The sequence below is a fragment of the Rhizoctonia solani genome, chromosome 14, assembly GCF_016906535.1.
Source record: "Rhizoctonia solani chromosome 14, complete sequence".
Classification (NCBI taxonomy): domain Eukaryota; kingdom Fungi; phylum Basidiomycota; class Agaricomycetes; order Cantharellales; family Ceratobasidiaceae; genus Rhizoctonia; species Rhizoctonia solani.
The window spans coordinates 313,708-340,950 of NC_057383.1; the positions used below are offsets into that span (position 1 = coordinate 313,708).

The 27,243-nt window shown below is 45.9% G+C and overlaps 8 protein-coding genes across 8 annotated transcripts; 3 read left to right on the top strand and 5 right to left on the bottom strand.

Moving 5' to 3' along the window:
* Positions 1 to 2,534: 2,534 nt before the first annotated feature.
* RhiXN_10743 (Brix domain protein) lies at positions 2,535 to 3,703 on the top strand (the record flags this gene model as incomplete). Its single annotated transcript, XM_043330559.1, has 4 exons — positions 2,535 to 2,548; positions 2,605 to 2,737; positions 2,791 to 3,027; positions 3,101 to 3,703. 4 exons carry the CDS (start codon positions 2,535 to 2,537, stop codon positions 3,701 to 3,703), a joined length of 987 nt encoding a protein of 328 aa, XP_043185904.1.
* A 161-nt stretch (positions 3,704 to 3,864) lies between these two features.
* RhiXN_10744 (bZIP transcription factor) lies at positions 3,865 to 5,453 on the bottom strand (the record flags this gene model as incomplete). Its single annotated transcript, XM_043330560.1, has 3 exons — positions 3,865 to 4,781; positions 4,843 to 5,124; positions 5,177 to 5,453. 3 exons carry the CDS (start codon positions 5,451 to 5,453, stop codon positions 3,865 to 3,867), a joined length of 1,476 nt encoding a protein of 491 aa, XP_043185905.1.
* Positions 5,454 to 6,417: 964 nt separating this feature from the next.
* RhiXN_10745 (CHAT domain protein) lies at positions 6,418 to 10,583 on the bottom strand (the record flags this gene model as incomplete). Its single annotated transcript, XM_043330561.1, has 4 exons — positions 6,418 to 7,203; positions 7,255 to 10,345; positions 10,410 to 10,447; positions 10,512 to 10,583. 4 exons carry the CDS (start codon positions 10,581 to 10,583, stop codon positions 6,418 to 6,420), a joined length of 3,987 nt encoding a protein of 1,328 aa, XP_043185906.1.
* Positions 10,584 to 13,190: 2,607 nt separating this feature from the next.
* On the top strand, positions 13,191 to 14,375 carry RhiXN_10746 (uncharacterized protein; the record flags this gene model as incomplete). Its single annotated transcript, XM_043330562.1, has 2 exons — positions 13,191 to 13,232; positions 13,314 to 14,375. The coding sequence occupies 2 exons, from the start codon at positions 13,191 to 13,193 to the stop codon at positions 14,373 to 14,375; spliced, it is 1,104 nt and encodes a 367-aa protein (XP_043185907.1).
* A 4,674-nt stretch (positions 14,376 to 19,049) lies between these two features.
* RhiXN_10747 (Retrotransposon-derived protein PEG10) lies at positions 19,050 to 19,859 on the top strand (the record flags this gene model as incomplete). The annotated part of the gene is made up of 2 exons (XM_043330563.1): positions 19,050 to 19,105; positions 19,397 to 19,859. 2 exons carry the CDS (start codon positions 19,050 to 19,052, stop codon positions 19,857 to 19,859), a joined length of 519 nt encoding a protein of 172 aa, XP_043185908.1.
* A 2,848-nt stretch (positions 19,860 to 22,707) lies between these two features.
* On the bottom strand, positions 22,708 to 23,298 carry RhiXN_10748 (uncharacterized protein; the record flags this gene model as incomplete). The annotated part of the gene is made up of 2 exons (XM_043330564.1): positions 22,708 to 22,829; positions 23,199 to 23,298. 2 exons carry the CDS (start codon positions 23,296 to 23,298, stop codon positions 22,708 to 22,710), a joined length of 222 nt encoding a protein of 73 aa, XP_043185909.1.
* A 263-nt stretch (positions 23,299 to 23,561) lies between these two features.
* RhiXN_10749 (Retrotransposable element Tf2 protein) lies at positions 23,562 to 25,715 on the bottom strand (the record flags this gene model as incomplete). The annotated part of the gene is made up of 1 exon (XM_043330565.1): positions 23,562 to 25,715. The coding sequence occupies one exon, from the start codon at positions 25,713 to 25,715 to the stop codon at positions 23,562 to 23,564; it is 2,154 nt and encodes a 717-aa protein (XP_043185910.1).
* Positions 25,716 to 26,699: 984 nt separating this feature from the next.
* RhiXN_10750 (Retrotransposable element Tf2 protein) lies at positions 26,700 to 27,232 on the bottom strand (the record flags this gene model as incomplete). Its single annotated transcript, XM_043330566.1, has 3 exons — positions 26,700 to 26,705; positions 26,756 to 26,962; positions 27,050 to 27,232. 3 exons carry the CDS (start codon positions 27,230 to 27,232, stop codon positions 26,700 to 26,702), a joined length of 396 nt encoding a protein of 131 aa, XP_043185911.1.
* Positions 27,233 to 27,243: the final 11 nt, after the last annotated feature.

Sequence of the window (27,243 nt, forward strand, 5' to 3'; positions counted from 1 at the left end):
ACGCATTCATGCGCTTGTTTTGTAGCCAAAAACTGATATATATACATATTCATGTAGCTGCTTCAGTGGATGTTGAATGCGCGTTTTCTGCAGGAAGACTAACAATCAATCACTAACAGTACAATATGTCGTCTGAGACCTCTGAAGCCAGAATGGCTGTCGGTTGCTGGTACGGAACTCCCCTCCTTCCCGAGATTTCCAATGCTGCGGCGATCATTCGCGAAAATATATAGATTCGGAATGATATGTATTAGATCCAAATACAGTTGTGGTCGTGCATGTATACCATATATAATCTCAGTATGTAATCAGCAATTTACCACGGCACTCCACAATTCGCTCGTGTGGTTTGGTAATATTGTAAATTCAAACCGGCAATCCGCCGATAACTCGTGTTTACCACGGTAAGCCTCGTGGGGGCTACTGAGCGCACCGTGTAGCTCCCCAATATAATCAGAATTACAGCCCTTCCGGAAATGTTGTAGTGTTAGATCTTTTACCCCACCGGTTGTTTGGCGACTTTGTCCGGGGAGCGCACCGCACGTGAGTCGCCACCCTGATGTACCAGATAGATTTGTGCTCCTCGATGGCACACTGGTGCGTGTCTACAAAACACATCCGCCCTATCTATATGCTCACAGATAGCTGTCTTAGTTCGAAGCTCAACATATACGCGCGAATACAAACCACACAGAACAAATGCATATATCGAACATCCACCTTTGTTGCAATCGCCCGGAAAGCTCGGCACATTCAGCGACACGCCGCCTCTCCTTCAAGCGCCAGTGAACCATGCACATACGCACCTCGGGTGTCATGTTACACGCTGATGGCATTGTGAAGCGTCTGGAGTGACTACAAGACTCGGCACTCGAGTGGAGCAGGTACCCATATGAGTAGCAACTCAGGTGCGGTAAGTCCCGCGAACAGAGTCACCAAACAACTGGTTGAGTAAAAAATAGAATCCCACAACATTTTCGAAAGGGCTGTAGCGCACAAATATTGCGCACCCCTTAAAGTCAGTTGGCTGTCCATCTGACATGAATTTAAAAGGAATGGACTGTCAACAAAAACTGACATAAGTCTTAACCTTATCACAATATCAGTATAAAACAAGAATAGAGAAACCACATGGGTCATATGACTTTTACAAGGTGACGTTGTGCCTCACATATGCGTCCGGCGTAGCCAATCCAAGGTCATTATCCCGACATATCCACATGATTTGATCTGTGCCATCAAAGTGGTGGTGTGGTCTATCAAAATACAATCTGCTATAATCTACCAAGCATAAAGGGCACAACTATTCATACAAGGCTCAGTAAGCCTAAGAGTTGGATCAAGTAATGTTGGCCTGGCGTAAGAGCTCAAGATCATCTCCGCTGAAAACAACAGGATAGAATTATTGACACATTGGTGATACAGCACTACAGTAGCAGAAACATAGGGGATCATTAACTTGATGAGCCTGGGCCATCTTAATCAGAAGTGCTCGACGCTTGCCGTACTTGCAGTGGTATCAAGAATTTACAAGTCCACCTCATTGACATCTGAGAATTAGTGGCAAGTCACAGCACCGAGAGCCAATTACAAGGGGATAGGTGCGTAAGCTACGCATGCGTTATCACATTCAGAGAATGTGAGATTACACTCTTCGGTGTTGGCTTCAGCACTAATTACAATACGTCAGAAAGTGACTTGCATTAATTGAAAGTCATCCTTACTCGCATTGCCTACAAACAATACCCTGGAGGCAAAATCTTTCCGCCCAATATCCCCAACGATCCCAGCAGGCCAGTTACCATCCTTGACGCAACGGACAGTCATTCTGGGGCATATATTACCGGGTTGAGGCGCCCGAGCCAAGGGCTGGCGGTTCGATTCACCGATAGACCCGCCCACCAATGTGGAGATGGAGAGGATGGAAAGTGTTGGAAAGAAGAGTCGGTAAATGTTGGGAATGTGCATGTTTTTCAAGTCAAGTGTGGAGGCGGTAGTGAAGTAGGGAAGTGGGCGTCGACAGCGAAATATATACCCAGTTTGGATCAGGCGTCTATGGCGTGCCTGGCATCGCGAGTCCGGACGATATACCCGAACGTTACACAATTAAACAGCCACAGCCAAATTGGACAACATAGTTTGATGCATTGCACGCTCTCTCGCCGTTTTTCCATCCTTCGACGCAATAATGACAACCAGCCCATGTTGTTCAGACGCAAACAGTTAAAAGGAGATTCACCCTCCTTGAGTCTTCATACTCTGAAACCGACGACAACAATGATTCTCAGTCTTTACGCCGTTTTCCTCATTGGAGGGGCCACTATTGCAGCTTCGCCCACCCTGCCTTCTCGAGATGAAGTAACGTCCGTGAGTAAAGAACAAGTAGAAACTTTCAAGCTATACGCAAGTTGGCTATTGTGCGCTTTGTTTGGATCGAAAACGTCAATTACATAATTCATAAAAAGTACCCGCTAATCTTGCTTACACACGTTTGGGCGACCAATTGGATTCAAAATTTGGTCTTGCCAATAACCATGATCCGCACCATGTAGGCTATTACATCCTCTCCTCCAAAAACTAACAAAACACTAACCCCGTACCAAGTAAACCTAAAAATGCGGCCAGCAAGCGTGCTCTGGAGGCTCGAGCGCCTAAAGAAATCGAGGACGAAAAGACGGTGATTTTCGTCAAGGGAACGCATGTCGGAGAGAGAGTGACTGGAGCCATGAAAGATTTGGTGCGCAACTCATAAATTGTGATTCTAATGCAATGTGCTATAATACCACGCAGATGGCACTCAAACGACCGCACGCCATCGCATTCAACAAAAAGAACCAGATCCGACCGTTCGAGGATACGGCCTCGCTCGACTTTTGGGCAAACAAAAATGACGCAGCGATGTTTGCCATTGGCCAAAGCACAAAGAAGCGCCCGGACGGACTGACGCTGGTGAGGATGTACGACGGGAGCGTGCTGGACATGTGTGAGCTCGGTGTAGTTGGGTACCAGCCCATGAGCAGTTTTCCCGTGAGTACCTACTTTACCTTTGTCTTGCTCACACTCGATTTAGTAAATTTTTTGAACTAATTGTGCGCCACAGGGACCTAAATCGACGCCGGGACATAGACCGCTCGTCCACTTTGCATCGGACCTGTTCGACACGCACCCGCGGTACATCCAACTACGATCGCTCCTGCTCGATCTGTTTGGCGGATCGCAAATAGACGCGATACATTTGGCAGGTATCGAGCACATCATATGCGTATCCACCGCCCCTGCTCCCCCATCTCTCGCCTCGTCGACCTCGGCCTCGGTCTCGGCCTCTCAACCCCAGACGGGGGGAACACCGGTCGAGCTCCCCGTGGTTCATATCCGCACGTATACGACTCGTCTGTTGGCGTCTGGCGTGCGGGTTCCGAGGGTGGAGCTTACGCCCATGGGTCCGTCGCTTGATGTGGTATTGAGGAGGCACCAGGAGGCGGATCCGGCGGTGTGGGCGTTGGCAATGAAGAGGCCCAAGATCAAGAAGAAGGAAATTGAGAGCGGGTTGGGCAAGAAGAGGAAGAATATCGAGGTGGATGATATGGGTGATATGCGCGGAAGGATTCATGTCGCTCGTCAGGACTTGGGCAAGTTGCAGACGAGGAAGATGAGGGGGTTGAAGCGTGCGAGAGGAGACGATGCCAGTGAAGACGAGGAGTAAAATTTGTTATGGTTATTCATATGCAGGAGTGTTTCATTTTGTCGCCCCATTGAGCAATACAATACATCAATCCGAAAACAACATAAACTCGAGCAGCGCAAACTACCGACAATTTAGAGACGACCGAAAAGTAACAAATATAGCGTACAAAAAATAGGCGATCAGCTACGCAAGACTCTGAACCAACCTGTGGCAATAGCCCTCATCGCTCTCACCGGCCAAGTGGCGACATCGACTCCGGTTGCGGCCCAACTAACACTACTGGTCGGGTGCTCTCGTTTAATATGTGCCGGCGGAACCCGTGCGTCTCCGCTTGCTGCCTTGGCCTCGTCGACTTCGAGCACGGGTGGTAGATTATGGACCACCCCTCTGGACCGTTTCCCCTTGTTGCCCCTCGACGTTCCCTTTCCTCCTCTCCCCCTCGAAACATCCACTTGGGTGCCTTCAAACCACTTTTCCATAAACGGAAATATCCCACATACTAACCCCTTGACAACTTTGCGCGCCCCCTTCCATACCAGCTCCACGCCCGAAACCGACGCATTCGCCCCATATCGCTCCAACGTTTCTAGCCGAGCCGAAAGCTGCGCAACCTGCGAATCAGCCGTCTGGACATGCTTGGCCATGCGCTTGAACCGTTCATGGAGTATATTCATCTCGCCCTGGAGCTGCCGGACCTGACCCTCGAGCTCGGCCACGCGCCGACTATCCTTTTCCCTCTCGCGATGGCGGACCTCGGCTTCGGCGCCGGGCGCCAACAGTGCGCTCCGAAATGCGGACGGGCGGTGGGCGGCGAGGTGGAGTGCGTCGGTCCGAGTGAGCACGAGGTGCGCGAGGTGTCTCCATGGTCGGACCCCCGCAGCGAGCACAAAGAGCGAGGTCGAGAACCACGAGAGGGAATCGGGGTAGAGCAGCGATGCGCTGAGGCGCAGGAGGGTTGCGCCCAAAAAGGGCGTAATGACGCAGAGCAATAATGCGAATATCCGAGTGGTCCGCAGTTCTTTCTGTGCGCTTGATGGGCCGGCCTCGTGTTGTCTGTGATGAACGGGCAACGAGGCGAGGTAGATGTCCCACGGGACTGTCGATGGGTTATCAGCGTCTCTTGTGGCAAGCGATTTGATCGATCGACGTGGACTTACTCTTTATGAGTTGGTAGAGGTACCAGACAATAAGACATGTCAAGAGGACATCACGGACATAGTCTCCCCCAGTGAAGAGCGCGAATGCCGGAGGGACGAGCGTTATGAGAAGAGGAAGATCCGACCAGGTATTGGAATTGGCAATATGGTGGGCAGTCTCGCTGAATCCCAGATCTTGAGAAGAGTCCGAGTCGCTCGACGAGTCTTTGCCTTGGGCCAGCGATTCCGGTGTCGATGGGACATGGCGAGGGAAAGGGATGTACGGACGACTTGACTCTCCGGCTAAGAATGGGGTGAATATGACAATCGGATGACCATCAAGCAGATGATGTACCTATCCCAGATCCGCCTGCAAACTGGTTATTTGCTCCTCCTCCGCTGCTCATGCCACCGACTGAGCTCCCGCTCCCACTCGCATGCTTGTGGGAACTGTCTGCGTTCGAATGGTAACCCTCTCGCCCAGTCGGAATAACAGTATCATCAGAGCTATCCCCGTCTTCAGGCGGAGAAGGCAGTCGGGATAAATTAAACTTGGACATGGCGTGCGCCGCCTCTAGCTGGTTCGTCCTCCGTCTGAGCGAAAGGGGTGGTTCAAGGGCAGTCGAGGACATCCTGCGCGCAGCAGAAAACGTGGTAATTCGAAGACAGGAAACGTTTTGGTCGAATTCACGTTTCGATAAACCGTTAGGTCATCTAGGTAGGATCACTAGGTCATCAATATCGGCGTGATGTCGGATGCGAATTTCCTTCCCTTGGTCTGCCATAAGCGCCCGATTGGGAACAAATGTGACAGCAACACCCCTACATCGGTGACATCGGCGCTTACTTTGGGGAAACCTCGTAGCGGCGTGACTTGTTCTTGGCCACATTTTCCAGACTCCACCGAACCCAAACAAGAAATGTACATTCCGGCGGTGTACAAATTACTTGCACCGGCTCTTTCGATCTTTGCGCCCAAGCCTGTGCTCGATAACACGGTTGGGGAAGCTATAGTGTCGGCCGGTGTTCAACATCATCATGTTCAACCTTCCGCGCTTTGGGACCCATGCCCCAAAATGCTCATAAGCTGCGCGAAAGATGGAGTGTGGCCACAGGGTATATTGGGGAATATTGGAATGAAAGATTTTTGTCGCGAGGGATGGAGGTGTAACCAGTGCGAGTGAGTGTCTTTGTCTTGGTCGTATACTTCAATTTACTGATATGCTACTTGGAAAGTATTGAAGCCAATACGGAAGAGTGTAATCTCAAGTACGAAGAGTGCAATGACTTGTGTCAAGCTTTTGCACCTTTTCCTTTCTAGTCGTCTTGGTTTTGTACGTACATCAAAAATGCGGATTATCAAGGCGTATTCCTACGATGGCATCCGGCCGACGATGTTCATTGATAATATGATTGCATTTTAACAACAGATTTGGGGCTATCCTAATATTTCAAAGAATACCGAAAGACATGGCCTGAACATCTTGTCTAACCCAGCATCCCATATACGACCAGCCTGCCAAAGCGTGGTTTACCAAGATCAGAACTACGGTCGATCGAACACTGAAGGTAGACTACGCATACACGCACTCTTAATTAGGCGCCGAAATGAACGAACGGAACCCAACGCTCGAACTGGGTTTCCCCAACCTCGGCTCGAAGATTCCCTACCGCAACATGAAGTGCCTTGGCTGCCTCTGTATGGTCCATTCGACCGTCCTTTATCACCTTCTCATAGAATTTACCAGCGACCATGGGCCCGTCTGAATCTTGAATCGACCACATAGTAGCCACCACGCCCCAATATCCTGCCGCCAGCATCGCCGAAGCAAGATGCACCGATTCGTCAGTAAGCGTTTTATCACCAGTCGCAGTCTGACACGCAGATAAGAACGCCAGTCCTTTATTTTTCAACGAGCGCTCAGTGATGGACGCGATGCTCAGCGTCCCGTCCGATAAAAAGAAGCCGCTTTCGGTCGGGTCGTTTATGTCCTGGTGCGCATGACAAGCAAAGTGGACCCAGTCGTGGGTTTGCATCATATCGAGTACGGTGTTTTTCGTGGCGTCAAGACGGGTTAGTTCGGTATATGTGTGTAGAGGCAGGTATTGTCTGATTTTGGCTAATTCCAGGACGGTTTCAGGAAGGTCGCCAAGCCCTGGGGTAGACTCTTGTCCTACTGTAAGGATACTTGATGTGGGGAGAGAGGAAGGTCTGTCCCCGTGCAGTAAAAAGCCAAGTGTTGGTGTGTACGAAGAAATCAGATAATCTGACAATTTGCTACCCTTCTGATTATAGAGGCCAGCTGCATGTAGCGGCAGGAGTGACAAAGCGCCAGTTACACACCAAGTAAGGTGCGGTAATTCATCCACGGATGAAAGTGGCTTTATGCGTCTGCGTTAGCGACAAAATGTGACCACAGACATTTTACTCACCTTGAGTCCTAGAACATCAACAATTGGCTTGGCAATATTTAACCAAAGGGACGAAAGTATATCTCGGAAACTAATCTCTTCTTCTGGCTCGAATAGCGGTCTACGAGAATTATCCCGTTGCTTCCTGCCCCTTCCTATCAAGTGCCCCATTTCGATGCGTAACTGCGCGAGTTTTGAAACTGACAACGATACAAGGGGTACGTGCGTAATCTCGCTACTCCCGGGCGTCAAAATCAATGTATCGCAGCGGGATTCATGGATATTGATGATAGCCAACGGTCCTCTCTGGGCCACAGCCATTAGCTCCGAGCCCTTTACAGGTTTGAGAAACGATTCAAATCCAGGAATAAGCCGAACTTGGTCAAGTAGATTTTTGTATCTCTCTGCTGAACGACGGTGTTTTTGAGCAACTCCATCTGCGGTTGCGAGGTGGTGCGACTCAAGAGAAAGTATGGGAGTCGGTGTAAGACTAGAGCTATGTATTTCGTCCGCGGCGTGCCGCATTTGCCGGGCCAAGTCTGGATGGGCATCAGCCAAAGTGTCCAACGGCGTACGAAGTTGGAGGATTTGATTCCACACAACGGAGCGACCTTCTTCGAGCCATTGCAACGCTAACACGTAATCCTTTGCCTCTATAGCAGTGGTAGCCGCTTCCAGAACCACGTCCTTGAGTTTCTTTATTCCATCATACCGCTGATGGATTGTAGTTCCTATCCACACAAGCTCGGGGATAAGATCCATTGCGATTTGAAACGCTTCTAGGCGCTCGTTAATTCGAGCAGGAGGTGTGTGAAAGGCTTGCATATAAGCGGCGCGAATTCTAAGTGAAGGGTCTCCGGGAAATATTTTCGCCGAAGTTTCAAAGTATTTCAGAGCAGATGCCAGAAGGCTTTCGGTACCGAATAGCTCAAACTTGTCTAGATACATACGAGCAAGATTGTAAAAGTAGTTCCCTCGATTTTTATGTCCGTGTGGTATGAGCAATGCTGCACGTGTTTGGTGTTGTATTGCCGTTTCGATGTCCTCAGAATCACCATTATACTTGTGTCGGATAGCGTGGGCCTGCGCCAGGTTATTGAGACAACCTGGGAAATTTGTATGGCCCTCAGGTATTTGTGAAATTGCCTGGGAAAGATATTTTAGGGCCTCTTCTATATCTTCAGAGCGACTTAGATGTTCAAATTGAAGAACATACGTGCCTCCAAGTGCGGTCAGCCACTCTGCCGTATGGGGATGTCCATTGGGGGCATTAAGAACTGCTGTAGTCTGGTATTCGATTGCCGCGTCCAGATCATCGAGCTTGACATTTTCTACAAATCTGCGCCGATAAGACTTGCCGAGACTACTGAGCCATGCCGGCTTCTTCACATTGCTATCAGAAAGGAGCCGAAGGGCTTTCTCTTTGAGCTCGATTGCTAGACTGAGATCGTATAGTTGCCCCAAGCGATCGAATCGATGCTCGTGACAACTGCCAAGATTGTGAAGAAGAGTAACAAAAGCCGGATGGTCTTGTGAGATTGACGATAATGAACGCATTTGCCTTCCAATAGCGTTGTCAATATCCTCAAGCCGTCCCAGATGGATATATCTATAGGCCAAAGCATTACTCATATTCAACTGCATAGTTGGTGTATCTGGATGATTCGCGGGGATGACTTCTAGTGCCTGAGTTTGAAACATGATCGCTTGATTGATATCTTCTAGACTCCCGCTTTGTTCAAATGAATGTGTATAAGAATTGCCCAAACTACTCAGATGATATGCAGACTCGGCGCCCTCTTTGGGTAGGAGAGCTAATGCTTGAGTATTGCTTCCGATAGCGTTGTCTAAATCGTCTTTCTCACCAAACCACTTGAACCGCGCTATATATGCGTTTCCAAGGTTCCCAAGTCTACCAGGCTTCTCCGCATAAGTTTGAGGGGTAGTCGCCACAGACTTGAGACAATGTTCCACTGCTTTCTCGATGTCAAATACCTCATGAAGGCGTTCAAACCTAGCCAAGTACGCTTTCCCCAAGTCATTGAGCCTTCTTGCTAGTTCAGGGCATTCATTGTGGGTATGAGAGACCGATCGAGAATAGGATTGGATGGCCTTGTCAATATCAGTCATTTCCTCTAGGTGTTCAAAGCGGATACTGTATGATGTTCCTAAGCCTTCAAGATATGTGGAGAGTGTACTAGGAGTAGCGCCACGTGTTTGTACTAGTGTCAACGCCTCTTCTTGAAATTCGATTGCTTTGTTTATATCATTGCAATTTCTTGTTTTTTCTGCTCGCGCCGCATATGATGTTCCAAGAGCATAAAGCGTATCGGGAAACATGGAATGGCTACGAGATATGATTGAAAGTGCCCTTGAATGAGATTTAACCGCCAGCTCAGCGTCCTCGTTATCCTTTCCGTGCCTAAATCGACACAAATAGGAAGCACCAAGGTTGATCAAACAAGTTATGAAGCCATCGTGCTGCTGGGATACAAGTGATAGAGCCTGTACCTGGTGCTCAATAGCTGCGTTTATATCGTCCGCCTCATGTTGATGGCGAAATCTATTCTGACGAGAGATTCCGAGGTGCATGAGTCTTTCGTACATAGCCGGGTCATCGTAGGGAGTCAGCAATACGGCTTTTCCAAGAGCATCAACCGCCTTATCAATATCACCTAGGGATCCAAAATGCTGATACTGTTGGATGTATGCAATTCCTAGGGTGGTAAGTTGGTCCGATAAATAAGACTCAGTAGGCCGTGAAAGCATGACGCCTTTTTCTGCATGTTTGACCGCTTGCCTAATATCGGCTAACTTCTCGTGGTATTCAAATCGAGCTAAATAAAAGCTTCCGAGCATAGAAAGTCGGCGTGAAAGGTTTACGTCCTCTTCTGGAGTGAGGGATACCAAGTGTACTTGACATTGAATAGCCAAATCAAGATAGCGCGCCTCCCCTTGAGTGAACCTTTGATACAGTATGGAGCTAAGCTGCGCAAGAGGATTCAGCGATTGGGAAAGTGTTCTGGCAGAACAACTGGGACCAAGAAGCTGTGGTCCAAGGATCATAGCTACGCGTGATTCTGTCGCACTAAGCGGTGATATCTCATCAGAGCTGGTGACAATATGTATTGTAGCCTAAGCCAGAAGGCACGCGTAAATGGACGACATGGATTCACCTTAGCATTTGTGTTAATTCTTCTATTTCGCGCTCAATCTGATAGTGCAATTAGTTCATTGGGGCATACCGATTAAAGTTGTAAATGCCATTTGAGACGCACAGTACTATTATTCACATCTGACGCATAGTTTGATTTGCTAATATTGACGGGTCCGTTGGGAATCGATGTCATATATGGAGATAATTGTGGATATTATGTTCGAAAATGGTAGGAAACAACGTAATTTGACCAGCACGAGATCAGATTTATCTTGGTACGATCGATTACCTTATGTGTTCCGTCTATAAACCGGATGCATTTTGGCACGTGTGGTCTCCCCAAGAGTGATATAAATAAACAAAATGTCTTCGCCCAGCTATGCCCGCATGCAGCTTTTACTGCGACTTACGATGGCTATACCCATATACAGAAGCCCCTTTGTTGTACGGGTCTTAAATTATTTGATTACGGCTTAACCAGAGGCTCGCTATAATATAAGTGCTCCTTTAGTTATTGTATATCTCAAACTCTCCTTTTGACTTCTCATTGCAGTTGCTTACCTGTCTCAGTATGTGCTGCTCGCCTTCTACACTAATTTCATCTCGATTTAAACCTGGCAGTCGGTAGAGAATGTTTACTATTGCCGCGTGCTCTGAGCATGTATGTAAGAGTAATTCGTGTTTAGATTTTGTAGTAACGTTTTTCATACCTTGATTAAATCCGTGGTAAAAGGTGCTAGCTTTATTTGTAGTGTCGAATATGACGCATAATCACGCCGTTCTGACGACCATGTGCAACAACCCCGCGCACATTCCCTCATATGTACTGAAGTCGGAATTTTTCCATACCTCAGTCACCTTCCATATCTCCCGCATCTTTCCCATCTCGCGTTCTCACATGTAGTCAAAGGACTTTACTTCTTGGAAATGCCTCTTGTATTTAGTATAAGATAATAGAGCGTATAACGTGCTCTCTCCAGCGGCTTTTCATTCTCCTCTTAGTCTGGTTAAGTTCGCTCTACCGAGCTCAGTATCGTTTTATTAACTGCATATATATATATATATAAGCCGTTCGATTCATACCCGGTTTAATATGTAGTCCGAGTTGCTTGCAGACTATCGCCAACCAGGCGCGTGTGTTTTTGAAAAATTAACCGGCCAATCGTGGTGAGCCCCAAAAGGACGGAAATCCGCATCACCTCTGGATTTTTACCAAGCATTCGCACATAGAAACGCGGAGCTCGCAGTTTGGCAGTACAAAATGAAGAAATCTAGATGAAATATCCAGAAAACAATAGTCGGATTTTGCTCTCGTTCAACATGCAAGGTGTGACAGCTTGCGTCCGAAGACTTCGTACTTTTGAGGTTGGCCATGAATATCCCTGTGTGAGGTTTCACTTATCGTCTACTCCTGTAAATACGAACGTTGATGGCGACCGTGTCGCCGAGATAATGACAATCCGTAAAACACTTGATTGTTGTGGTTCGAAAGTAAAGACAGTTATAAGAGAATTCCCCCCCCCCCGGGACCTTATAAGGTCAACAGGGTTCGTACATGAGTAAACGGAATAATCCAAAAGAGAGCATATAGTTAGGAATCAGATACAAACAATAAAGGTATCAAAGGGTGGGCTGAAATGGTCCGTCGGGTGAGCGCGGCCGACTTGATTATGTAAGGGGCTCGCATATAATAGAGTTAATATACGAATATCGTGCATCCCTTACACTATTCCTTCGAAACAGATATTGTCACCTGTACACCACACTCACCCTGATAATGAAATTTTTATATACGTGTCTTAAAGTGTCGGCCACATGACAGGGATCTTTATACAAGACTTGACCTATGAGGAGATGGCGCTGGGCACTTAAGTTTGAGTTCCCTTACGATCGAGAATGAAACTTTGTCCTCCGTTTTGGTAGTGCTGGAGCCATTCCAACCATGTAATTACGTCTATAGAGGGGACGGGAAGTGTACCGTACAACGTTTAAAATGTTTGTTAAACAGACGCTTGTCAAGTAATGTTGGTGTTAACGACGATGAGAACAGGTATACTTTTAGCTCCCACTCCTACGTCAATTTAAATACATCACTCAATATCGTGTACTATAAGTGTTTAGTAGTGACTAAAAGACTTCATGGGAGTTCCAAAGGGAAGTATAAGTAGTATTTGCGTGCTTGTGTACTGTTGACAAACTAGTCAGAATCAAGTGTATCACGGACAATAAGCACTGCGCTATAGTAGCTGAGATAGTTTAAGCTCCAAATAGTACCTTGCAATGAGGGCCCGACCATGAGACATTGTTCCTTGACGCGCCCCGTGCCGATTGATACATACAATTTAGGTTCAGCTATTTTAAAACAACTTACTACACAGCCACTCTCCAATTGGTCCGGACATCAGAAGCGCTGTGCTCGTGTCATTTCCCCACACATCCCTACTCAGAGGGGACCACGATCGGCCCTGTTCGTTATCAGCGTTCTGTATTCCTAGTCTCGAAAAACGGTCCAGGATTTACCGCACTAGTCTCTTTCGGTTGACAGAGTAACGCCACTATCTGTACAGTATTCCGAATTTGAGTCACTTTATGAAGATTTTGAGGCTGGGCTGCACCTAGTTTTTTCATCCACGGCAACCGGTTATCACATCGTGTCGTGGGGTTCGGCAGCCTATTTCAAGCGTTCGGAGGCCTGGCTATTAGTAGTCATGGCTCAAGCATGACTACGGCGGACTTCTCTTAACACATTCGTTCATTTCGCTCCTTACTTCCCAATCTTTGCCTCCACTCCTCATCGCCCATGAGCCACCCATCCTCTCAGCCGAAAGAAACATTGAATGAGGTAGGCTCTCCCTCTTGAACCAGGCCCATGTTCATTGCTCACCGGTAATACCTATTTTGTACTATTGCTATAAATTTGCAGAGCGATGCCTACCGATCCCATGGACAGCAGCCACGGCGTAACTCATTCACTCCATCTGTGCGGCGCGAGCGACCACAGCTACGCTCATCTCCGCTCGCCGGCGCATCCTACTCGACAGATGGGGCTGGTAATGTCGTGGAACACACAAGCGCACTCGAAGAAGAGATCGCATGCAGACGATCCATGCTGCCCGGAATAAACACCGATGACCTTGCAAGACTTGCCATGTTGTCGCCGTCTACTCCCGCCTTGTCCTATTCTTCATCCTCAAGCCCCTCTCGTCAAGGCAGCATCGAGCTAAACCCAGAACATCAGGGACCCCGACGCGCCCGCCCCTCGTTCATATCCTTGGCGCCGCAAAAGAGCTATGAATCACTTGCACCTCCTACTCCCACCTCGCCTACCCTACGCGCCAGACATTCATCGCCACACCTCGCCGTCGAAGCAAAGTCGAGCCCACCACATCCCACCCCCACCTCGTCCGCCGGTCCCGGAACTGCAAACTGGATGACAGCGGCGCCTAGCCCTTCGTTCTCTCGGGTAGCCGCTCGCGGTTCTGGAGTTATACTGCCAGTCAAGGCGTCGAGTCGGGCAGGACAGCAGATCAGAATGAGGTCGAACCCGAGCCGACCTGCGACAAGCGCGGTTTTGTCGAGTGCTGAGCCCCAAAGTCTGCCGAAGCCCCAGTCGCTGAACTCGTTCCGGTCAATGAGTCGGCTTCTTCGGGTGAACGGGGCAACCGATAACGACAAGGACGTCCTGACGGTGCCATATTCGCGCCCGTCTCCGGGGTGTCAACCGGGAGCAAGCTCCTTCAGATCGGGAGTGGCTCATGAAGAGGTCGAATCTCACCAGCATGCACCTCATTCGTCTGATCCTGTGACACCCAACAGTTCGACTAGCTATGAGCAACGACCTGTGCCTGCGGTGGCGGAGTCATCCCGGTTCTCTGAAGACGCAGAGATGGAAGGTACACAAGTACAGCTCAAGCTCGAAAGCGAAGGGAGACAGAACCGGGTGAAACGGCTATGGTCGAAAGTTCGGAGATGGCGCGGACACTGATAGCGTGATGTATATCTAGGATGACGGAGCTGGGCTGGTGTATATTTGTACTATGTCTTGTTATGTTGTTGTGCTGCTCCGACATTGGTTTGCTGCCGAAATATCCAAGGGACGACACCTTAAGTTGTGTTGGACATTTCGATTTTGTGTATGAGTTTATGTAACAGGACTGGAGTTCTGTACAGAATGATGGTATAGTTAATTGATGGTCAATACAAATGCCGTGCACTATTTCCAGATGCTGCAGCCGTGATAGATGGCTGGTGAATTCACAATTGAGGTCTCTAATGGCTTGACACGCATGAGCCCTGAACATCCCATCAAACCGTTTACGATCGGCTGAATCACTAGCTGAGATCCACTGAGTTGGTCATCCACAAGTGGCAAATCCAACCTCATGGATGACTTGTGTGTGTGCTTGTGAGCCTAATTGTGATGGAATGCTCAAAGGGGACCTTCAGCTTATTGCACATAGATTGATAATAATCCCGTTGATGCATCTACCTCCACTCTTCAGCAGTAATCAAGAGCTGCTTCTTCCCACGGTTGGCTTGTGAGCTCAGCAAGTGCAATCTAGATTTATGGCTATGTAGCATAGAAATGTTGGTCTTGTCCAAACACAACCCATGCTGACTTGAGATATATTGGTTAGTTATTCTTGTCCCATCTGTCAATCTTTGGCAGTATACCTGTCATGCCCTAGAGGCGTGATCACCTTAAAATCCACTAAGTTGAAGAAATAGTGAATATATGGGCTATTTTTATGAAGATTTATGGATATATGCATCTTTATGCTATTTAGGCGCTGAGCGCTTATTATGTAATCTCATCACATGACCTTTAGTCATGTGATCTTGTTTTCTTATCTCTGGTCATGTGACCTTATCTTTGTTATGATGTTTGTACTTGTAATTACTCTTCCCCTTCTCCATTGAATATATAAGGAGGGTTCTGAGAGCCTTAAGCCTCAGAACTCAACCTCTTATCCCCATCCAACACTACTACCCTAAGACATACACTTAAGAGTATTGCCTGAGAGCATACCAGTTCCTGTCAAAGATCCCTTGCCCAGCTGTCTTAACAGCATAGTGCACTCTTACTTAAATTGGTCTTGTCCACCCTTCATCTGGCAATTGCCTTGAGCATTGTTAGATCCCACTTGCTGATAAGTCCTATATTAGGCAATAGCTTGTTGGGCTTACCCTGTGGTAGTTGTTGGCTCTGACAATACCAGGCCTAGAGTTGTCTATTATCACATCAACAAGCACAAACATTGTGCTGGGTACATGACACAAGAATGCTGTCACATATTTGTATGACCCTTGCAATGAATTCTATGTTGTAAGGTATGATGCAGTCTGTGCTGTCAACGCAAACACTGCTGTCCTCTCTGAATAGCCCTTTGTTACACCCTCTTAACATATACCACTAGACTTGCCTGATTTTTATGATATTTCTACTATTTTTTACAGACTTGATATCTTATCTTTTTCAATCACGTGATCTTGGTGCTTATCATGCCAAGATGCTGTGCCAAGATGCTGTGCCAAGGGTGCTTAGGAGAAATGTCATAGACACACTTGATACCAGGGAATTTATTCCCATTTTCTCGATTTTAGACAAAGTCAAACAAACAACATTTTTAATCACGTGATCTCGGCGCTTATATCACACGCTAAGCGCCGAGCCACATCCCCATCCGCGCTTACCTCAGCACACGTAGCCACCTCCACCTGATGACATCACTATGACACGTCAGTGACACGTAGGCATGAGTAAAACCAACTGCGGAACGGGGTTCTTATTTGTTATGGTATTGCATATAATATATTTGTAAATAGCACACCTCTGTAATATATAAGGAGGCCAACCAACCATGGTAACACCCAGGTCAATTACCTCTTGTCGCATCCCAACTTGTACAAGGCCTTACAGCCAGATTCACTAAGTAGCACTACAACGCCTTAAGCGTTAACTCCACTGTACATATGTAGCTTACCATTGCTCACACAGCCTTGGTCACCGTAGTTTAGTAGTTAGACGTTGTAGGGTAGACCTCACCGCCTTAAGCGGTACTTATTGTACATCCATACGGCCACAAGCGCCCGCGCCCTCAACGTCCTTACAGACGTCTAGGACAAGAAATCCATGCTTCTGCACAGCCTGCAGCACTATTCTTATTTCATCTGTACTCTTCTTTTCTCATGCACACAGACCATGTAGATAGTGCCCTTATGTCTATATATACTGCAGGAAAATCACTTGGAGACCCCAAGTTGATTTTACTTTGTCTCATATTCATTGAGGAGGATACTTCCAGCCAGCTAAGTAGCCAGCCCCCATCAGTAGCAGCACTCACCCCCTACCTTACTCATCACACCTCCTAGGCCTAAGGCCCCCTTGCCATCAGTAGATACCAGTAGGTTGCCTTACAGTGGCATTAGTATAGCCTTAGATAGTTTGATTACATAAGCAGTGTAGTAGTTGTATGGCCACAAGTGCCCACCCCACTAGCAAGTACCCACCTTACAGTGGTGTACAACACCCTTGCACCTGTCCTAGACATCTGTAAGGGCATTGAGGGAGTTGGTGCTTAAGGCTGTGGTGTACAGACAATAAGTTGTAACAATGAACCTAACTATGGCAATGACCAACTATCCTACAACAATGAACATGTGTTGTAGACACAATTGATACCATGGAATTTATTCCAAATTTCTCAAATTTAAACAAAGTTAAACAGACAACATTTCTAATCATGTGACTTTGGCGCTTATATCATATGCTAAGCGCCAAGCCACGTCCCCATCCATGCTTACTCATCATACATAGCCACCTCCACCTGATGACATCACTATGAGACGTCAGTGACACATATGCATAAGTAAGGCCAACTGCAGAGCAGGGTTCTTATTTGATACAGTTTTGCATATAGTACATTTGTAATTAGTTCACCCTGTAATATATAAGGAGGCCAACCAACCATGGTAACACCCAGGTTGATTACCTCTTGTTGCACTCCACATTTGCACAAGGGCCTTACAGCCCAGTAACCACTAGATCACTCAGTTCATACTGCCTTAAGCGGCTTCTTTGTTGTACTTACATAGTCTGCCATTGCCCTTATGGCCTTGGTCATAGTAGTATAGCTGGTTGTCATAGTAGGTAGCTTGCTCACTGCCTTAAGTGGTTTATACGTAGACACATCCAGCCGCAAGCACCCACCTCCTTGACATCCTTACAGATGTCTAGGACAACATGCCTAAGACAGCAACAAACTATCTAAGTACAGTGGTAAGGCTGCTTAAGGTGGTGGGCTAAGTAGTAACTAAGTAGGTTGCTGGGCTTAAGGCCCTTGTACAATGGGTGGATGCAACAAGAGGTAATTGACCTGGGTGTTACCATGGTTGGTTGGCCTCCTTATATATTCTACAAGCAAGCTAATTACAAATACATCATATTGAATACTGAATCTAATAAGAACCCTGCTCTGCAGTTGGCCTTACTCATGCATACATGTCACTGATGTATCATGATGACATCATAGGTTGTTATAGATAGGGAAAATAAGTAAAAATAAAATACTCTAAAGAAGAAAGAAAGAGACCAAAAGAGGAGAAATAGACAAATAGGGTAACTGTCTAACTATAAAAGGTAGAAAACTTAGGAAGATAAGTAATAAGAGAAATCTAAGCTAGTGAAATTAGAGTATATTAGAGTGGCTAGTTATCTTGCTAGAAGAGTAAGGTGGTTAGTATCAGGGTGATCCCTACCAATAACCAGTAATGCGCATATTACTGTTCAGCAGGCAATGCAAGGTACAAGCAAAGTGGTGTAAAACCCAAATGTCAGTCTCTGGAACTCACTGTAATTTAATTGAGAATTATAGAAATTTATTTCCTTGTCTCCAATGGTAGACAAGGGGGCAAGGGCATTGTGGAAGCACCAAACACTTAGCAGACAGCCAGGAAGTCTTGGCAGGGTTGCACTCAAGCTGGTTCTAGGTTCCCTGTATAGGTTGGGACCGTCCTAGAGGCTATATGCGCCAAACTTAAGAGCTTTAGGCTGGTTTACTATGTATGATACTTAAGAAAGTCAATAGAAGTCTTTGAGAGTCACACTAGGCTGAGAGAGTATGGTAAAAATGAGATGCATTCAAAAGGCCAGTTCAAGGGGCTATTTATACCCTTAGAGGCCTGTGATTACTATATACAGTAGGGTAAGATACATGACAAGATGAAAAGAGATGAGATGTTAAGTGAGAGCCTGTCTCATAAAGCCATGCCTTATAAGAGTTAGCCTCCAGTTCTAAGAATATCCTTCCCCTCACTAAGACACTCTAGGAAAAGGCTGAAACAAGCTGTGCTCTTAGTGAGGCCCAGACCTTCCTCTTAGCTACTTGGGTTAGTAGCTTCTGGAAAGCAGAGTGCTTACTTAAGAATAGTCCTTCAGTTAGACTCAAGTTATTAAGTCTTTCCTTCAAGGAACTGTTTCTCCCTTAATACCTTGAGTATTTACATGATTAAAAATAGTAGAAATAACAGAAACATTCAAGGAATATTTCTATGTACTTTACAAGTGTCTGTCTACACTAGTTTCAAGGCCAAATCATGTTTGCTTTGCTGTTCTTTACTATTTTATCCTGTTCCATAACAGGTACTGTCCTTCCTCCTCATGAATATGAAGGACATAGCCAGAGCATGGGCCCATCCCCACCTTGACCAACAAGGGTCTCATTGGGCCTGTAGAAATAACTTGTATATACTAGAACAATCTAGTATCTTCCATGTAATCAAGTCAGCATGAATTAACCAATAAGCTATATGTGCAGTAAAGTGCAGTAAGTATGTGTCACCCCTATAAGTGACTTGCCTGGTTTGTTCATGGGTATATAAGGGGGGCCTGTTCTGCCTCCCTACAACTCATCATATACTCTCTCACTCTCACTCTTGTTCTTACTTTGTAATTAGTTAGCTATTAATATATATTTGTTTCTATATACATTTAACTTCTTTCTACAGGGCCCTTATTCAAACAGTTGACAAGTTTAGGACAGAGTTTCTGGCTGCATTTGGAAACCCAGATGCCACACAAGCTGCCAAGCAGCAAATCACCCAACTCACTCAGACAGGGACTTGCGCTGAGTACATTACAAAGTTTAAAACCATAGCCATGGATCTAGACTGGAACAACACTGCCCTCTGTGGGCAATTTGCACATGGCCTCCACTGGGAGGTCAGCCACCTCATTGCCACTCATGAGCAGCACCCAACTACCCTCCTGGAGCTGCAGAATGCAGCCCTGGTCATCAACAATGCCCTCCAAAAGGAATGTGCCAGCCACCTGCCAAAGGGTAATAAGTCTGGCTCCTCCATCAACACCCCCAATAGGGGGGCTGTCATAGACACATTCAACACCACAAAATTTATTCCAATTTTCTCAATTTTAAACAAAGTTGAACAGACAACATTTTTGATCATGTGACTTTGGCACTTATATCATATGCTAAGTGCCAAGCCATGTCCCCATCTGCATTTAATCAGTGTCACAACTCAGCTTGGACCTATGATACAAGTTGGTTTAAAGTCTGTGGCCCTATCACCAATGGACTATGAGAAGGGTAGAGGGGCAACAAAGGCCCAAGGGGTATGATAAGGGTAGAGGGCTATTAAGGCCTGGGTTATGATGATTAAGTAAAGTGCACTTATAGCCAACTAGGGGCTTGGGAAAAGGGTAGGTGAGAGATGAGGATGAATTGACAAAGAGGTCAAGTCTTCCTGTTTTAGCAGCAACTTGACCTGGTTTATATACATGGAGAGGGCCACATCAAAAACAACAGTACTAAATAATGAGTCATCTACAATTTCACATTGTATATCATATATGTCATGTGATCTTGATGAGTCATAAATATTTACCAAAAAAGGAAACTGTCTCAGAAAAAAGGTAGGAAATAGTAAAAAATCATGTCATACCAATGAAGGTCATGACAATCAGCATATGTAGCCACCTCCACCTATGATGTCATCATGACATGTCAATGACAAGTATGCATGAGTAAGGCCACTTGCAGAGCAGGGTTCTCATTTGATACAGTATTTGACATTATGTATTTGTAAATAGTTGTCCCATAGAATATAAGGAGGCCAACCAACCATGGTAACACCCAGGTTGATTACATCTTGTTGCGTCCCAAACACTGTACAAGGGCCTTAAGCCCAGTAACCTTACTTAGTAGTACTTAGCACACCGCCTTAAGCAGCTCTCTTACTGTAGATTTGTTGTTGGTCATTGCCTGTAGGGCCTTGGTCACCATAGATACTTAGTTAGTTGTTGTAGGTAGTCCACCTGCTGCCTTATGTGGTTGCTTTCATTGTAACCCCTGGCCTCAAGTGCCCACTACCTTGATGCCCCCACAGGACATCTAGGACAGGGGAAAGTACTGGCCAACAGGCCACACAACCAGGACACCTCTCTAGGAATCCCAACTTTGTCTCCAAGGAGGAGTGAAATCACTGCTGTGCCAAAGGTGTCTGCATCAAGTGTGGCAAAATGGGCCATAAATTTGCAGAATGCTGCACTGTTGGAAAGCCACCCCAAAGGAGGATGGGGCCAAAAAAGAAGCCACCAAGACTGGCAAAGAGTCTGGACCCAAATTGGGAAATGTTGTAGACACACCAGATACCAGGGAATATATTCCCATTTTCTCAAATTTAAACAAAGGCAATTGGACTACATTTTCAATCATGTGACATTGGTGCTTATATCATATGCTAAGCACCAAGCCACATCCCCATCCATGCTTAATCAGCATACATAGCCACCTCCACCTATGACGTCATCATGAACACGTCAGTGACATGTATGCATGAGTAAGGCCAACTGCAGAGCAGGGTTCTTATTTGATTAGACATTTGATATCATGTATTTGTAACTAGTTCCCTTGTAGAATATAAGGAGGCCAACCAACCATGGTAACACCCAGGTCAATTACCTCTTGTAGCATCCCCACATTGTACAAGGGCCTTACTGCCCAGTAAACTACTTAGTCCCATTACCTACACTGCCTTAAGCAGCTTCTTTGTTGTACATACATAGCTTGCCATTGCCCTTATGGCCTTGGTCACTGTAGTATAGCTGGTTGTTGTTGTAGGTAGCTTGCACACCACCTTAAGCAGCTTTCACTTAGATACTACCAGCTGCAAGCACCCTCCTCCTTGATGTCCTTACAGATGTTTAGGACACTAGGTAATTGACCTTAAGTTGGTTGCAAACCGTGCCCACTAGCACACCCACTCAGCTCAACAACAAGAAGACCCCCTGTACTAGCACAAGGGAAATCAAGTGATTGGGATTGCCTTTTGCTGTCAATAATCAAACCAGCATTGTCCCCACTCAGTACCAAATTGCTATAAGGCAGACAGGTTCTAATTGTCTGCATACCACTGGTTGCTGCACCATTTGTTAGCAACCCTAGACAGCCAATCCACCTGCTTGCAGAAGCACTGCCTTGCATCACACCTGTTCACAGCAGCTGATCAGGGTAAGAACTGTTCAATGCTAGGCCAGTTGAGGCAAGGGTTTAGCGTACACATACAATAAAGCACTCATAAGTCCTGACAAAGGCACCTACTAGTTCCCCCCACCCTCCATCATTCTCTCCCAAACTCCCACACTCTTCTTTGCAGGCTTCTTCCCACACTGGCTGCTCCTACCCCCAACACACCATGGCAACCTGTTCCAGGACAACCTCTCAAGCCCAGTCCCCTTTTGATCAGGGATACATGGAACCCCAACTTCCACCAGTGTTGTACACCATGGTAATGTGGGTACTTGCTAGTGGGCAGGCACTTATGGCTGTACTACTACAGACACTGCTTATCTAATCCATACTAAGGCTATCCTAATGACGCTTAAGGTGTCCTACTTCTAACAACTGTTGACAGAGGGGGCGTAGCCCTGGAGGTGTGGTAAGTGCAAGTAAAGGGTTAACTTCTGAACTACTAGGGGCTGGCTACTTAGCTGGCTGAGAGATCCCTCCTCAATGGATATGAGACAAGGTACAATCAACTTGGTGTCTCCAAGCAATTTCCCTGCTGTATATATAGAAGTAAGGGTGCTATCTACATGGTCTGTGTGCATGAGAAAGGAAGTACATAGATGAAATAAGAAGTGTGCTGCAGGCTGCACAGAAGTGTGGATTTCTCCTAAGCGCCAAGATCATGTGATTGAAAAACATAAGATATTGAGTCTGTAAAAAATAGTAAAAATATTAGAAAAAAGAGGCAATTCCAGTGGTATATGATAGGAGGTTATAACATTGCCCCCCCCCTTAAAGGCTCTTGGTGGAGTCATGAGCCTTTTTCAGTTGTGACTTGTTGAAGCAGCTGATCTCTTCCTGACTATGCTCCAGCAGTTCTTTGGGTTCCCATGAGTTGTCTTCTGGGCCATATCCTTTCCATTTGATCAAATAGAATCATTTTCCCCTCTGTCTTTTGGAGTCAATAATTTGTTCTATTTTGTACTCCTCCTCCCCTTCTATTGTTTCAGGAGGGGGGCATTCTGGAAAAGGCTGGTTTGGGGATTCATGAGATTTGGATAATAACCCTACATAGAACACATTGTGGATTTTCAGGGTTTCTGGGAGTTTCAGTTGATACGCATGGCTGGAGACCTTTTCTGTGATTTCAAAGGGACCTAATCATTTAGGGTCCAGCTTATTAGAATTGGTCCTTAGCTCCATGTTTTTTCTGTCTAGCCAGACTTTTTTGCCCACTGAATACTTTGGGATTATTCCTTTGTCTCTAGTCATGTGTTCCTTACTCATTCTGAGGGCTGCTTTGGCTTCTTTCCATTCCTTGGCCAGGGTGTCAGCTACTTGGTCTGCCTCAGGAACATTGGATGGCACATGAGATGGGTTCATCACTGGATTTCTTCCATAGTGTTGTAGACACACTCAATACCAGGGAATTTATTCCCATTTTCTCAAATTTAAACAAAGTTGAACAAACAACATTTTCAATCACGTGATCTTGGCGCTTATACCATACGCTAAGCGCGGATGGGGACGTGGCTTGGCGCTTAGCATATGATATAAGCGCCGAGATCACATGATTGAAAATGTTGTTTGTTCAACTTTGTTTAAATTCAAGAAAATGGGAATAAATTCCCTGGTATTGAGTGTGTCTACAACACATAGACCAATTCAAAGGGAGTTTTTCCTGTGGATGCGTGCTTGGCATTATTGTATGCATATTCTGCCAGAGGTAGCCAAGCAGCCCAGTCTGAATGATTGGCAGCTACATAGGAACAAAGGTGGAATTTGATAAACTGGTTCACCCTTTCCATTTGTCCATCTGATTCAGGGTGGTAGGCAGAGAAAAATGCCAGTTTGACCCCAAGTTGTTGGTAGAGAGCTCTAAGGAATTTTCCTGTAAAGGTTGTTCTGCAATCTGAGACAGTTTTGACTGCTAATCTGTGAAGTTTCCAAACATGGATAATGAACAAATCTGCAAGTCCTTTTGCTGTGACCTTTTTCAAGGTGGGAATGAAGTGACCAAACTTGGAGAAGGAGTCTATGATTACCAAGATTGCATTGTGTCCCTGAGACTTGGGGAACCCTGTGATAAAGTCATAGGAAATTGTATGGAACAGAAAGGGGGGAACTTCTAGGGGTTTTAAGGCAATGACCAGTGCATGGGGACAGCAATTGGCTTGACAAGTGGGACAGCATTCAACCCATTCCTTGGCAGAGGATTTCATTCCTGGCCACCAATAGTTCCTACTGAGTAGCTCTAAGGTCTGTTGTTGTCCTGGGTGGCCTGCCAGGGGTGAATTGTGGAATTCCCTTAGTAGTCTTTCTTTTAGTGGTTCTGAGTCCAGAACCACTAATTTTCCATGGTACCATAGCAGGTCTTCTTCCCAGTTGTAGTCTTGGTAGGCCTTGCAGATGGAAGGTGGTGCATTATCAGCATCCTTAGTTAGGAATTGGATGATTGGCTCAAGGGAAGGGTCTTCTCTCAGTTTGGAGCAAATTTTTGTGACAATTTCTAACTCTTCCTGAGAGGCATTGGCAAAGACCTTGGTTGGCAGCATAATTTTGGGCTCCTGGGGGGTGTCAACATAGTCTGCTCTTCTGGATAGGGCATCTGGCTTTCCTGATTGCTTTCCTGGGTAATAGTGGATTTCAAAGTTGAAGTTGCTCAGGAATATGTGCCACTGGGTGTGCCTGCAGTTGAATGTTTGGGCCTGCATCCAGTATTCCAAGTTGCAGTGATTGGTGAACACTTGTACTGGTTTTTCCATTGCTTCTAGGAAGATTTGCCATTCTTCTAGGGCTTTGATGATTGCAAGAAGTTCCTTATTGTGAGTATTGTAGTTGGCTTCTGCTCCTGAAAATGACTTGGACATATAGGCAATTGGGTGAAGACAATTATCTGCTCCTCTTTGGCTAAGGATGGCTCCCATGGCTACTCCTGATGCATCAGTTTCTAGGTAGTAGGGGAGGTCTGGGTTGGAGTGAATTAGTACCAGTGAGCGGGTGACCAGGGACTTCAATTCCTGGAACACCTCCTCTTCTTGACTACCCCAGACCCAGAGCATCTCCTTCCTGGTGAGGTTGTGGAGTGGGTGTGCAACCAAGCTGAAATTGGGGATGAAACAGTGCAAGTAGTTGACAAAGCCTAAGAATGCCTGGACCTGTTTGACTGTTCTAGGTTGAGGCCATGACGTGACTGCCTCAATCTTTTTTTGATCCATTGAAAATCCTGCTGGGGATATGATGATGCCTAGGTAATCCACTGTTGTGGCATGGAAATGGCATTTGGACAACTTGCAAAATAATTGGTTCTTCATTAGCCTTGATAGGACTTCCCTGACATAGGTTGGGTGTTCCTTAAGGTCTTCTGAGAATATTAAGATGTTGTCCAAATAAATAACCACTGTAACATCAATTAGGTCCCTGAATAAGTCATTCATAAAATGTTGGAAGGCAGCAGGGGCATTGGTTAGGCCAAAAGGCATTACAAGATATTCAAATAGCCTGTATTTGGTCCTAAATGCTGTCTTCCATTCATCACCCTCCTTGATCCAGACATTGTTGTACCCCCAGCGCAAGTCAAGTTTGGTAAATATTTTTGCATGCTGGAGTTTAGCCATCAAGTTGTCTTGCCTGGGGAGGGGGTATACATTTTTGTGAGTGACATCATTAAGCTTCCTATAGTCAACAACCAGTTGTAGAGATCCATTGGCTTTTTTCACAAACATAACCAGGGCACCAGCAGAGAAAGTGCTAGGTGTTATGGAACAGGATAAAATAGTAAAGAACGGCAAAGCAAACATGATTTGGCCTTGAAATGAGTGTAGACAAACACTTGTAAAGTACATAGAAATATTCCTTGAATTTTTCTGTTATTTCTACTATTTTTAATCATGTAAATACTCAAGGTATTAAGGGAGAAACAGTTCCTTGAAGGGAAGACTTAATAACTTGAGTCTAACTGAAGGACTATTCTTAAGTAAGCACTCTGCTTTCCAGAAGCTACTAACCCAAGTAGCTAAGAGGAAGGTCTGGGCCTCACTAAGAGCACAGCTTGTTTCAGCCTTTTCCTAGAGTGTCTTAGTGAGGGAAAGGATATTCTTAGAACTGGAGGCTAACTCTTATAAGGCATGGCTTTATGAGACAGGCTCTCACTTAACATCTCATCTCTTTTCATCTTGTCATGTATCTTACCCTACTGTATATAGTAATCACAGGCCTCTAAGGGTATAAATAGCCCCTTGAACTGGCCTTTTGAATGCATCACATTTTACCATCCTCTCTCAGCCTGTGTGACTCTTAAGAACTTCTATTGATTTCTTTAAGTATCATACATAGTAAATTTGCCTAAAGCTCTTAAGTTTGGCGCATATAGCCTCTAGGACGGTCCCAACCTATACAGGGAACCTAGAACCAGCTTGAGTGCAACCCTGCCAAGACCTCCTGGCTGTCTGCTAAGTGTTTGGTGCTTCCACAACGCCTTTACCCCCTTGTCTACTGTTGGAGACAAGAAAATAAATTTCTATAATTCTTAATTAAATTACAGTGAGTTCCAGAGACTGACATTTGGGTTTTACACCACTTTGCTTGTACATTGCGTCGCCTGCTGAACAGTAATACGCTCATTACTGGTTATTGGTAGGGATCCCCCTGATACTAACCACCTTACTCTCCTATCAAGATAACTAGCCACTCTAATATACTCTAATTTCACTAGCATAGATTTCTCTTATTACTTATCTTCCTAAGTTTTCTACCTTCTATAGTTAGACAGTTACCTTATTTGTCTATTTCTCCTCTTTTGGCCTCTTTCTTTCTTCTTTAGAGTATTTTGTGTTATTACTTTTTCCCTATCTATAACACTAGGGCAGATCTTGCCCATTGCCAATTCTTTGTCAATATGCTGTTTGAGTGCCTTGGATTCTGCATTGGTCATACCATAAATTGGCCCAGGTGAGAGTTTGGCATCAGGAACCAGGTCAATTGCAATGTCATACTCCCTGTGTGGAGGGAGGACCTTGAACTCCTCTTCACCAAAGACCTGGGCAAACTTGTGGTACTCAGTAAGTAGGTTGGTCAATGGGTTAGGATCAGCTTCTTCTTATGAGGCAATTTGGACTTGTTGAGGGAATGTCACTAGTCCTAGCTGCCAGTTGATGAGGGGTGCTTCTGATGTCAGCCATGTCATGCCTAAGATTGCTGGGGTGTTGCCTATGGGGCAAACAAGAAAAGGGATGGTGTGGGGGTGGCCATTGGCCAAAACTGCAAGTTGAACCTGGTGCCAAATGCAACCAGTCTGGGAAATTGTACCATCTAGCATTCTCACTACTT